This window comes from Galeopterus variegatus, unplaced genomic scaffold (assembly GCF_000696425.1).
Source record: "Galeopterus variegatus unplaced genomic scaffold, G_variegatus-3.0.2 Scaffold2681, whole genome shotgun sequence".
Taxonomy (NCBI): domain Eukaryota; kingdom Metazoa; phylum Chordata; class Mammalia; order Dermoptera; family Cynocephalidae; genus Galeopterus; species Galeopterus variegatus.
The window spans coordinates 119702-134018 of record NW_007728792.1 but is presented as its reverse complement, the minus strand read 5'-3'; the positions used below and the strand labels follow the sequence as shown (position 1 = coordinate 134018).

General features: G+C 34.6%; 1 protein-coding gene across 7 annotated transcripts in view; it reads right to left on the bottom strand.

The window, feature by feature from the left end:
* PIAS2 (protein inhibitor of activated STAT, 2) overlaps positions 1-14317 on the bottom strand; it is a 123135-nt gene that overhangs the window by 13812 nt on the left and 95006 nt on the right. For all 7 annotated transcript variants that reach the window (XM_008582610.1, XM_008582612.1, XM_008582611.1 and 4 more), the window contains 3 exons: positions 8431-8564; positions 6722-6893; positions 1642-1781 (listed from right to left, as the gene is read on the bottom strand). In XM_008582610.1, coding sequence (XP_008580832.1) covers positions 1642-1781; positions 6722-6893; positions 8431-8564 — 446 coding nt within the window. The remainder of the gene's footprint in view (positions 1-1641; positions 1782-6721; positions 6894-8430; positions 8565-14317) is intronic.

Sequence of the window (14317 nt, the reverse complement as noted above, 5' to 3'; positions counted from 1 at the left end):
TAAAAAGTTGTTTTGATGGATACTATATTTAGTCTATACTTTTCCACTAAATTTTATTCAAATAAGCTAAATAAATTTCAAGTGGCAAAATTATACTAGGCCAAATAACACAATATTAATTGTTTCAATAACACAAACTTTGCCCAGAAGAATGAGTACTGATTTTATTCAAATAAGCTAAATAAATTTCAAGTGGCAAAATTATACTAGGCCAAATAACACAACTATTAATTGTTTCAATAACACAAACTTTGCCCAGAAGAATGAGTACTGTGCTTAAAATATAGACCTCACTAAGGGGAGAAAGAAAAATAAACCATGGGTCAAAACCAATTTCATAAATCTAGAGAAGAAAATTACAGGAAGAGGGAATTCTATTCTAATAAAAACAGCCCTTCAGGGAGAATGAAAGTCATGAATACTAGAGGCACTGGTTGCAACTTGCTCAAATTCAAGTGACAAAAATGTATGCAAAAACAATGGTGGCTATGGAGAGACAGAAGAGTAAGAAGGGAGATGTTTAAATTTTGTATAATATGACCTTGGTTGCATAAGTCCTGGTACTAAGACAATAAATAACTTTGAGTTTTTTAAGTGTTGAGTTATTTTACAGTAGTCTCCGTCTTATCTGAAATTTCACTTCCCACAGTTTCTGTTTCAGTTACCTGTGTGCCCAACCACAGTTCGAAAATATTAAATGAAAAATTCCAGAAATAAACAATTCACAAGTTTTAAATTGCATGCTGTTCTGTGTAGCGTAATAAGATCTCATCCATCCCACTCCATCCCACCCTGGACATGAATCATCCCTTTGTCCAGCATATCCATGTAGTAGCTGACATAGTTATCAGATAGACTGCAGCAATACTGCAGTGCTGTGTTCAAGTAACCCTTACTTTACTTTACTTAATGGCTCCAAAGTGCAAGAGTAGGGATGCCAGTATATTGTCATAATTGTTCAATTTTATTATTAGTTATTGTTATTAATCTTTTACTGTGCCTAATATATAAACCTTACCATAGGTATGCATGTACAGGGGAAAAAATAGTATACATAGGGTATGGTACTATCTGCAGTTTCAGGCATCCACTGGGGGTCCTGGAATATATCCCCTGTGGATAAAGGGGGTCTACTGTATATATAAAAGATATACCCAAGTATTAAGCACTGCTCTAGGGACACTGATGGCAGATCCTATCTTTATATGGGGAATAAAATCCACAAGGTAAATGCTGGTAGACAAAATTGGCCCCAAAATACATCAGTATATTCTGAAGATCTGATGCGCTACCAAGAAGAGAATGAGAAAATACTCTCCCTAACCTATGAAGCTTCTATGATAAATAAACCAAAAAAAGAAGTCTCTGAGTACAAATTCTCTCAAGGGAGAATAAATTCCATAAAGTTTTTCTACTAGTCTACTGTATTTCCTATCATCAGGAAACTATAGATTGCTCTGAAGTTAAAATAACAACTGAATGTTAGATATATTAAAACAGATACAACCTTTACATGAAGGCTTTAAATTTCCTTAGCGCTTCTATTTAAAATTTTAAAACTATATTTGCTCCACCAATTAAGATTAAAAATAAACAAAAGCTGAGGAAAAAAACAAAAGAAAACAAAAACTCTCCACATACCTGGCAAATCTGATGACATGCTTGATATTGGCGTGTGGTGGAATGGTACTGAGTAGTCTGTTAATGAAGGCGGAATAGCAGCAGGATCAACCGAAGTCACACTGGGCACCCTTACAGAAGATGGCTGATACATGAGAACCCTGTTTTAAATAGCATGGGAAATTACAAACAGTCTGGCTGTTAGTTTGCAGGAGAGAACAGCAGCACCACTGGGCAATCTCAGTCATACGTTCACTAAGTTTCAGCATAACTATTTGGCAACTACTCACTACACAGTACTCCGCTCTACTCTCCTCTCTCATAACAGCCTTCATTTTAACATGAACGTATCTTGGCTCTCAACAGCAGCTGTGACATAAGAGCAAGTTGACATTAAAACATAACGTACAGTGCTGGAGAAAGACACAACACTTTCATCCACAAATAGAAATATACTTTATACACACTTTTATTAACGTATATATAACATGTATGTGGTTATTAGTAATGTTACCTATAAAAAAAATAAAACTAAAATAGAGGACTCCTAAGATTTGATTTAAATCAGGGCACCTTTATGAGTGAAGCTACTTGCCATAGCTCAACTAGAATTTCTTCAATTCTAACTTGAATTGCATACATTATTTGCAATCTTATCTGGGAATCATCTGAACAAAGTTAGCTGATCCTAAAGCCAGCCAACTTGACGGCAGTTAGGCCACAATCAGAAATTAGAATAAGATGATTATTCAGGATTGAAGATATAATATCCAGAAATAAAAATACCACGTATTCTTAAAAGAGGGTTTATGACTTTGAAATTAGCTGTTATTGCTACTAAAAATACAAATTAAACACACAAATGAAATACTTTACAATTGGTACTATATAAAAATATATACACACTATATAACTTTATAATTTCAAGCAGTATAATTAAACATATTTTTGAAAAAGTTCAGATTTAAAGAGATGATTTTGCATTCTTCCTATATAATCTGCATTTTCTCTTAGCCCAAGGTAAACAAATAGAACTTTGGAAAAGAGAAAAACATCTTGAATGAACATAAGAAACTGAGCAACATTACTGATGCGATGGTTGATGGTGGCCATCCTGCCAACAAGTAATGAGATGTGAACAGGGTCAAAACATTAAGGTATGCATCCCAAATCACTGTCAGACAACTACTGTTAAGTTTAATGACTGAGTCACTGAATTCTGTAGCTGGAAGGGACCATTACAAAGATGAAGTAAGTGCAACTTTCATAGAAACTTAAAGTGGGACCATGTTCACAAAGCTTGACTGGAATGACAACTCAAGACTTCTTGGTTTAAAACACTTCCTATTATTGCTCACATTGTTAAATATAAAATGATAACATTCGCATGATATTCTTCATATTCTAAATAACTGACAAACTATTACATAACTTCGATTTAAATGTTAAACCATTTAAATAAACACAACCTGTTTAGACAGTAGAGTCCTTCCAAAACAGGTATGCATTATGACATGAGGACCTTGTCTAGCTGTTATTCTGTAGTATTTGTCAAAAATATGGAGCCACTGGTAATGTGAAAAACAAAGTCATCTTGAGAGTACATATATGGTTGTGCTGGCAACTATGTTAGTCTCAGAAAAGTAGATAAATGACACAGGTCAGAGTTTAGAAATATTAAAAACCAATCCATTTAGGAAGTATGTGAAACATAATATGCTCAAAGCTATAACATAAGCCTGGTATTTCAAAACATTTTCCAGAGGTAGACGAAAATAGAAAGAAGTCATCTTCCAAAGATCAACCTGCTTAGGTTAGAATCAGGAGGTTTCTTGACCCCCAATTCTACCTGAAGACCTAAAAGCACAAGCAGGATGTGAGTGATGTTAGAAATGGCAGACCTGGGGAAGAGAGAACTTGGGATGAAATTAAATAAGTTATGTTGTATCTAAAGCTCATCTCTTTCTGGAGGTTAGAAAACAGTGGTCCTCTATAGGGATGAAAGCAGAGGAACAAGAAATCACCAAGTGTTTTCAAATGACATGAGTCCACCTCCCACAAAGGAATGCGTATCAGAAACTGGAGAAGGGACACAGAGGGTAAGAAGGGGAAAGAGATTGGGTATGTGTTAGTGCTGGGAAGGAAGATAAAAAAGTGGCTTTGATTATTCTGGCTACCTCACAGTATTAATACCTTAGTCTTACTTTTTTAAATGTTTAAGAGGCAAGCTCTTGAAGACCAATTTATACACAAATATGCAATGAGAGAGACTGAGACTGATTCGTTTATCTTTAAAAGTTCCTATTTAAAAAATACATTTAACCTATCATTTTTCTGTCACTGAAAGAAACTAAAAGAATTGTAGGTTTATAAGAAAAAGTGCCTGTCTTCCTCCTGCCTCTTAATTGCTGCTTATGTCCAGTTCACATAACAACATGAAACTTTAAACAATTAAATAACTATTCCTTTTTTCTCCAATACCAAAATGTTCACTGTCAAAACAAGCGAAAATGCCAAAATCTAATGGGGGTACAAATTATTAAATCAACATCTAAAACCTCAGCAAACATATGAAAAGCTAAACTATCTGGTATTGGTTAATTCCTATTACCTGAACTTTGCAACTACTAACACGAACTCAGTTTTATATAGAATAACTGAAACGAGTCATTAGTTAGGATTACCAAATTATATACTGGTGGCAGATTTTTGTTTTATCAGAATCTTCACATTCAGAAACATAAAATATCTTTAGAGCCTATGCAAAAAACAAACAGATTTACATAGATGAATAAGAAGTTCCATAAAGAAATATAAATATCTATGTCTGGTGCAATTATGGGTATAACAATGTGATGTTATAAAGTAATAAAAAAATTTTTAAAGCTATTAAAATCTGTTGCTGCCTCCTTACAGAATTGGCAAATACACACACAGGCACATGTACGAATTATTAAGTGTAGATATATATTTTAAATTTTTGTAACTTTATCCACAATATCACAGCACAAAAGTAAATTACTAGAATGCTGCTAGAAAGCAAATATTAGTATTCCAGATTGTGTATTAGATCAGAATTGCATGGAGTTCATGTTCGGCCCAGACTTAAATGTCTGAAAATGGGTTGACAATTTTTATTAATAAACCAACCTGAAGTTTACTGGGTGCTCCTACTATATGATCATAAAAGTATTAAAAAGATTCAATTTTGCTACCAATTCCTAAAGATTCTTCATCCAGGAACATAAATATTTATCCTTATTCTTTGTTTCTTATCTTTAGAATACCTCCTTATTAACAACAAAGTAACCGTTCAATTTCCAGAGAGTGAGATAGGAACACAATATGTAAAATTCTCTCTGATTACAGAAAAACATCAGGTTTTCTGAACATCTTAGATTAATGTACCAGTTCCTTCTGATTAGGTATTATAATACTAAATTTAAAGATTCCAGTAGGTATTCAAGAAAAGGGGCTAGCTAGAATTGCCATCAAAATATTAACAGTGGATCTCTCTAGGTGAGATACTTTTTACTTTCTTCTTGGTGCTTTGTAAAATTGTTAATAAGAATAATTTTTACTAAAACAATATACCTCTTAAAAAATAGCTGCTCACATAATTTCTGGACTGTAAGTTAAAATAAGTTTTACTGATTTCTCATTCTCTATTCTTTCTCATTTGCTTACTTTGTAAAATTGTTAATAAGAATAATTTTTACTAAAACAATATACCTCTTAAAAAATAGCTGCCCACATAATTTCTGGACTGTAAGTTAAAATAAGTTTTACTGATTTCTCATTCTCTATTCTTTCTCATTTGCTTACAAAAAAAAAAAAAGCCCACTCTAAATACTTTCCTCATTTTCTGTTATACTTAAAAAAAAACCTCATTCTAATTAAATAGGTAAAAGAAAATATATGCCCTTATTATGTGTAAATCATATCTGGAAATACATTTTTTTTTAACAGTAAAGAAGGCAGCTCTAAAGGTTTAATTTTTAAAAGTAACTATAAAAGTAGTTTCAAAGTAACTATAAAAGAGCTGTAAAAAAGAATGTTGCAAAAGTACAGAATACAATTCCATTGATATAAAATGTCCAGAACAGACACACTTACATGAAAATATCAGTGGTTGCCTAGATTCAGGGGTGAATGGGAATAAAACTGCAAACACACACAGGGATAGTATTTTGGGTGTTGGAAATATTCTGCAACTGAAATGTAATGGTGATTGTACAACTCTGAATTTACTAAAATCACTGAATTGTGCTATTATATACTTAAGATGGGTGAATTTTATGCTATAAAGACATAAAAGACATTATGCTTTTTTCCAATAAAGACACTGGAAAAAATAAGAGAGGAGACTTGCCCACCCAAGTTTGAAAAAATGCATTCATGTGCCATCAAAAGAATCCTGTTACCTCCTTGGGTGATTCAAAATCTCTCTGTGAGAAGAACTTGTTGCTAGATACTTGGACCTGTCTTTTACGATAGGTCAGTAATGGCTTCTGCCAGATAAATCATAAATAATACATGCTAGAATACACCTGTTGCCTGTATTCTGCCCTGAAGAGGATGAGAGGGAAGGCAATCCATTTTTATTGAGAAACTACCATGTGCCTGACACTGGCTAAGTTCATTCATTACCTCATTGAAACCTGACAATAATCCTATATGGTAGGCATTATTTAACCCCACTTTACAGAACAAAAACAGGAGGTTTAAACAAGGTAAGTATTTCATCCAAGATTACAGAACACGTACTTGTCAGATTCCCAGTCCTATACTCCGTTATACTAGGCTTCCTCATGTCAGTCTGAGATGTCAAATTTCCTTACAAATAGGTTCGAGAAAATAACAAAAGTATTACGTATATGAAATAACTCAAACTTTCACTTCCCAAAGATGTGAATATTTTCTTCATCAAAATTTGCTCTACTATAAACAACATGCTTCCTTCAAAATATTTCAACTGAACAAAGGTAAATTAAAATAGCTTTCTACGGTTATGCGACTTCTCAAAGAGACATTTACACACCTATCCCAAGAACAGTTAGTGCAAATGTAATGAACAGTAGTGAACTAGAAATTAACAAACCCTTTGGTTGGGCTGCTTTGTGTTTCTGACATAAAGATGCATTTCCTTTTGGCAGGAGGGTCTTCCTCTTCATCAGAAGAGCTTTCTATTGTTAGGTCAATAACATCCACTTTCTTCTTGCTTGCCTCACTGGCTACAGTCACTGAACAAGGCTTACTGAGGACACTTGAACCTGCATGTAGGGAAATAGAAGAAAGACAAAAAAAAAAATCAAAGGTATATAACACCTATAAAATTTAGCTGTAAAAGTCTTGACTATGTAGTATATCCATAACAATATACAGCCAGTAAAGCCACATACTCCACCCCATGGAAAGAAACCAAGTCCCTAACACCAGGTGTTTATCTGTAATATGACTGCTTACCTGGGGACATAGGGGAGAGCTCTATTCCCTGACAGAGGGTCAAAAGCCTCCTTCAGACAGCTTGCTCTTAAGTCTCTCTCCAGTACTGTCAATGATCTGTGCAGATCCTGTTGCTTACCCTGTCTTCCCAGGTTAGCAGTCATTTCATAGACAGACATCTGGAGTTAGGTAACTGGTCTCAGGCCATGGGACAAGAGTATGTGGTTTCACTGCTGTGTATTCTTACAGACATGTGGTACAGTTAAGTCAGAATCAGATACTTCCATTCTAGCAATCACACTCATGTCAAAGAATATACAAACTAGTTGCCATAAGCCACAACTTCACAAAAAGATGAAAACCCTAATAAGTGGGAAAAACCCCCAAACGTCTCACTTACTTAGACATTTAAAGCCTTTCTTATGAATTATCTACTACATTCTTTCCATCCACTAAGATAATCTCATATACCATAACAACTCACATTATTACAGAAAAGTATATTATTCTCTGTAATCTATTTAAATAAAATTAACTGTTTATTCATAATGGAAAAATAGCAATAACTAATCAATTAAATCACTCCCCATTTTTCCCAAAGATGAGAGAAACTTTGGTCATTGTACTCTTAGGTTTAGCATCAATCACAGGAAAATAATTAATATTGGCATAAATCCTTTATATTTCTGCTCTCTTTTTTACTCTGAAAATCTATTATCCATTACACTGTTTGATAGAACTTCAAATACAGTCAGAACAAAACCCAAATACAGTAAGTAGATTGTGTTAGATAAAAAGAAACTATGTTCAGTTACTCAAACTGCCCTTAGTTTCCCACTCAGTGTGGACAGGGGCAGGGAACTGAAGGATGAGTATACTTTCTAGGTAAACAAAGCAAAGTAAAACTCCTTCCCACAAAGAGACAGAAGGAAACAATTTGTTCACTTTCCTGGCAGCTACTATGACCGCTTTCCCACCCCCATCCCTCAATGGATGATGCTGCCTCTCTAACCACACCTTCACATGGGGTTCAGCCTACAGATACTCTAAGAACAACTATGACAAACTGTTCATTTAAATGTCAATTGTAACTTTTCAGTTTGTAACAAACACTATACATTAAAATGATTTTAGGTGACTGTTTCATTTATTTTACATGTGAAAAATATACCATGAAAAGGCTGATAAGATGGTATAAACCTTACCGCATTTTTAAAGGGAAGAATAAAAAGCATTTGGGGGGAAATTACATATGTGACAGATGATCAAAAGATAAAGTTAGCAAACTGAGCTCCAAATGTAAGGCTAGTGGCCAGCGCTGCACAAGTCTCATTGCTTTGCTCTCTGCGGCCATTCTGCACATACTTTCTATTTTAGTACACGGTTGGCCGGATACTTTCATAGCTTCTTTCTTCGGTCTCATTGGACACCAAGAACCATCTTCTTGAAATTTGATTTCGTCCACATCAGAACAGTCATTGAGAATTTCCATAAAAAGCCTACAAACCAATTAAGAAGCACATACATGGAATCAATGGCTTTGTTCAAAGGTAAAATAAAAAAAGACGCATTACCCTGGAGAAAAAAGTAATGCAACCTGATCTTTTTTTTTATCTGGTATTTCAGTATTTCATACTTTATAACAACTATTATTGTTCCTTCCTCCTAGGTTTTACATTTGTAACAGACAACACAAAATTAAGTGACTTACTGAGTATCATCTAATATATCAGTGGCTAAACAGATAATAGACACCTGGACGGAGTCTCCTAGCTGGGATTGGCAATAAGAACAACCTCCAACACAGCACATAAAACAAAAATAAGTAGACAAAGGTTATTATATAATAAAATAATTTATAAGCTTTAATAACAACAAAAAATGATCAAGGGGTGGGGGAAGGAGGGAAAAGTATGAACATAAAAGAAATCTCAATAAATTTAAAATAACTCAAAGCATGCAAATTATGTTCAATGACCCAAACGGAATTAAAGTCAGTATGAGAAAATTAACTGGAAAATCCCCAAGTATTTGGAAACTAAACAAAACACCCCGTAAGACAAAGACAAAATAGAAACAAATGAGACAATATTTTGAACTGAATGAAAATGAAAGTGTAATAAAATGTACGGACTGTAGTTAAAGCAGTACTTAAACAAAAATTTATAGCAATAATCTTCCCTATTAGAATAGGTCTCAAATCAATAAATGAAACTAGAAAGAGCCAATTAAAGTGAAAGTAAGAAAGGGAAATAAAAAATAGAACAGGAACAAATGAAATAGAAAAAAAAGAAAAACACAGATAAATCACTGAAACAAAAAATATGATTCTATGAATAGATCAATAAAACTGACAAACTTCTAGTCAGACTTACTGCAGCTCACTTGAAAAAAAATACATAACCCAAGGAGCCCTATGTCTATTAAAGAAATTGGATTTGTAGTTAATGACTACCACAAAGAAAACCCCAGGCCCAAATGTCTTCACTACAGAATTCTATCAAATATTTGAGGAGAAATAATACCACTACTTCGCAATTCACTGGGAACAGGGTCCAGAGGTAGATCCCACACACATACAGCAACTGATTTTTGAGAAAGGTGCAAAGGCAATTCAATCAGGAAAAAACAATCTTCTGAGCAAATAAATTGTGGTATAACAATCACATGACCATGCAAAACAAAAAACAACAACAACAAAAAAACCCCATCTTGATCTTTACCTTACACCATACACAAAAATTAACTTGATATAGAACATGGCACAGGGGTACTGCCCTGCCAACTGCAAAACTCATCCTGGTCAAAGACACTCTCTATTGCAACCAGCCCCACAACCAGGACAAGGATGAGAAACCAAACTTATCTAAGGTCTCACAGTAAGGTACAGCAGAGTAGAGCCAGAAGCCAGGGCCGCAGTCTCAGCCTCATCAGGTGGCCTCTCGGCTGCCTAGCTCCACTTTCTTGAGAGTTATATTTAAGGCTTTTCTGGAGGAGAAGATGTCCTCTTCCTTGTAGTATTTCACTCCTGAAAAAAAAAAAAAAAAAAAAAAAACTTGGAGAAAATTTCTGTGACCTACAGTAAGGGGGTAATGTCTTAATATGATACCAAAAGCGCAGTCCATAAAAGATAAACTTAATAAATTGGACTTCATCCAAATTAAGCACTTCTGCTATCTGAAAGACACTGGTAGGGCTGGCTGGTTAGCAAAGCGGGTTAGAGGTCAGCCTTAAAACACAAAGGTCATGGGTTAGGATCCCCATACTGTCCAGCCACCAAAAAAACCGTAGAAGACATTGTAAAGAGATTAAAAAGATAAAACGGCAGAAAATATTTACAAATCACATATCTGATAACAAATTTGTATCTAGAATACATAAAGAACCATCAAGACTCATAATATGAAAATAAACCCAATTAAAATATAGGCAAAAGTTTAAAGAGTCATTTTACCAAAGACATACAGATGGAGAATAAACACAGAAAATGCTCAATATGATTGGTAAAAAGGGAAAGCAAAGTAATCTGCAATGGGGTATCACTGTATACCACTAGAATGTTTAAAATTAAAAAGACTAACCACACCAAATGTTGGTGAGAATGCAAAGTAACTGGAACTCTCATAATATTGCTAGTGGAAACATAAAACAGTACAACAACTTTGGAAAACAGTTTGACAGTTTCTTAAAAAGTTAAGCATACACCCAAGCATGTGACCAGGCATTCCACTAACCCTAACCCTAACCCAAGATAAATGAAAACAGTTATCCACACAAAGACCTGGGCAGGAATGTTCACAGCAGCTCTACTTGCAACAGCCCAAAACCAGAAAAGACCCATCAACATGTGAACTGATAAACTGGCATATCTATCTATACAACAGAAAGTGACTCAGCAATAAAAATGAACTATCAGTACATGTGGCAATATGGAGGCATCTCAAATAAGTATGCTGAGTAAAAAACGCTAGACAAAGGAAGCATGTACTTTATGACTGCATTCATATAAAATTCTAAAAAATCTGAGCTAATCTACAGGAACAGAAAGCATATCAGTGTTTGCCTGAGGACTGAGTGATGGGAAAAAGTAGATACAAGAGAAAACACTGGGTGTGATGGATATATTCAATATCTTGTTGGGGTGATGATTTCACAGGTATATACAGGTCAAAATTTATCAAATTGTACACTTTACATATGTGCAGTTCTCATAACTCATAAAGCTGGTAAAAATAAGTAAAAAGGAAAAAATCCCTCTTCCATGAGAAGATGTTTACTTTCCCCAACTATACTGAAAACTTAGTATAATTCCAAGCAAAATTCAAACATGATTGTTTTGTGTAATTTGAGAACACTTTTACTCAAGTGAAAATGGCAGAATATATTGTAATACAAGTCGGGAAAATTCTGAAAAAAAATGGTCTAAGAAATATTAACATATAATCAAGTAACTAGTTTTGTATTGGCCCACTAATACTTTGATCAATGGAACAAACAGCAGTTCAGAAATTAACACTAGTATCTATCAGACTATATTAGATGATACAGGTAGTATCTCAAGGCCGTGGGAGAAATGAAATAAATGTTGTTAAGACTACTGACAACCAATCTGGGTGGTAGGCTTGGGTGATCCCTACCTTAATGGAATCATCCACTCCCTACCCTAAAGTTTCTTCTCCATTCCGTTTTCCTCACATAGTCCACTCCTTACCTTCGTAGCATGTAACACTTAATATGCAATTTTTTACTGTCTCCCACACTAGAAATGCTGTGTTCACCATTTTACACTCAGTATCTAAGACATAACAGGTAAGTATTGTTGCTGTGTATCAAATGCATCTCCCCAAAGTTCACATACTGGAAACTTGACCTCCATTCTAATGATGTTAAGGGGGTGGGAAATCCAATTATGGTATGTGAAAGGTGGGGCCTTTAAGAGGTGATTAGATTTATGAGGACTGTGCCTTTGTGAATGGATTAACGCATTCATGGAGTAATAGGTGTGACTCTGACGGCTTTATAAGGAGAGCAAGTAAGAAGTTTAGTTCTCTTTTGCTCAGACCATTCTCACCATGTGATACCCTGGTAGTTCAGGACCCTGTAGAGAGTTCCCATCAGAAGGCCCTCACCAGATGCACACCCTGAACTGTGAACTTCCCAGCCTCCAAAACTCTAAGAAATAAATTGCATTTCTTTATCGATTACCCAGTTTCAGATATTCTATTATAAGCAAAAGAAATGATCTAATACAATTATGTTGAATGAATTCATGAAGAAATACATAAGAAATGAAGAACTACACAACTGAAAAAAAAATTATTATAAATGTCTCTGATGAAAAACAAGTGAATGTTTATATAAAATCTCTAGGACTTTTAAGGACAGAAATCCAAAAAGAAAAGACACACTTGAAATCAAAATGTAAAGCTTCTGAATGAAAAATAAAAACAAGCCACAATAAATAAAATTAAAAGGCAAACCAACTGGGAAAATACATTTGGCATATGTAGACAGAGAAATTAATATCCTCAATATATAAGGAGCATTTATAAATCAGTAAGAAAAAGATGAACAACCTCACTGAAAAAAATTTTTTTTAAAAAAGGAATATTAAGAGGCAATTTGTAAAAGATATTATAACGACTAATACATGGAACAAAGAAATATCTGATAATTTAAATAGCACGATAAGTAGAAATCAAAACAATGAGCTATCTTTACAATTAAAAAATTGATAGACATTTTAAAAAATAAGATTTAATATGTAAGAATGGGAAGAGGACTGAGAAATGGCCAATGTAACATCTGTTGGCAGGAGAGTGAAATAATTTAACAGGAGAGCTTACTTCTCCACAAGGCATCTTAATAACAAATACTAAAAGTCTTAAAGCTATATAGTGTCTGTGATTCAGCATTTCTATTTTTAAGAACTTATCTTAAGGAAAACTTTACAGACATACACAAAATGCCAGCTTCAAAAATGTTCATATCACAGGGTAACTTAAAATTAAAAAGTAGAAACAATACGAAACATCAAGTATTTTTAGTAAATGCAACCTAAAATATTAATGAGCAAAGGGGGCATGACATACGCAACTCTCAAATGGTTCAAAAGAATTCTAAGGGGCCGGCCTGGTGGCACACTGCTATAGCGTGCCGCTTGGGAAGTGCGGCGGTGCTCCCGCCGAGGGTTCGGATCCCACATACAGACCGGTTCCCACTCACTGGCTGAGCGAGGCACGGGTGCAGCGCTGAGGGTTGTGATCCCGTTGCCGGTCCCGGTCCAGTACGGGGGCGACACTGAGGGTTGTGATCCGTTGCCGGACACGGAAAAAAACAAAAAAAAAAAAAAAGGAAAAAAAAAAAAAAAGAAATTTGGTGAAGAATGTGAACAGATAAGTCACACACTCAGAGAAACACACGTGTTTAATAAGAAAAAAAAAAAAAGAAATTTGGTGAAGAATGTGAACAGATAAGTCACACACTCAGAGAAACACACGTGTTTAATAAGAAAAAAAAAAAAAGAAATTTGGTGAAGAATGTGAACAGATAAGTCACACACTCAGAGAAACACACGTGTTTAATAAGAAAAAAAAAAAAAGAAATTTGGTGAAGAATGTGAACAGATAAGTCACACACTCAGAGAAACACACGTGTTTAATAAGAAAAAAAAAAAAAGAAATTTGGTGAAGAATGTGAACAGATAAGTCACACACTCAGAGAAACACACGTGTTTAATAAGAAAAAAAAAAAAAGAAATTTGGTGAAGAATGTGAACAGATAAGTCACACACTCAGAGAAACACACGTGTTTAATAAGAAAAAAAAAAAAAGAAATTTGGTGAAGAATGTGAACAGATAAGTCACACACTCAGAGAAACACACGTGTTTAATAAGAACATTTCTTTTTTTTTTTTTTTTTCCTTTTTGTTTTTTTTCGTGTCCGGCAACAGATTGCAACCCTCAGTGTCGCGCCCGCACCTCAGTCAGCCAGTGAGCAGGAACCGGTCTGTATGTAGGATCCGAACCCTCGGCGGGAGCGCCGCCGCACTCCGAAGCGGCGCACTGTAGCAGCGCGCCACCGGGCCAGCCCTTCACCAAATTTCTGATTAGATTTTTCTGATTGATTTTTAAGAGTTCTTTTTGCAATAAGGATGGTGATCCTTGTGTGTAAAAACCAAAAACAAACCAAAAAAACCCTTTTTCTAAAAATGCTGCTATAGTATCTTTAAAGATCTAGTATTCTTTTCATT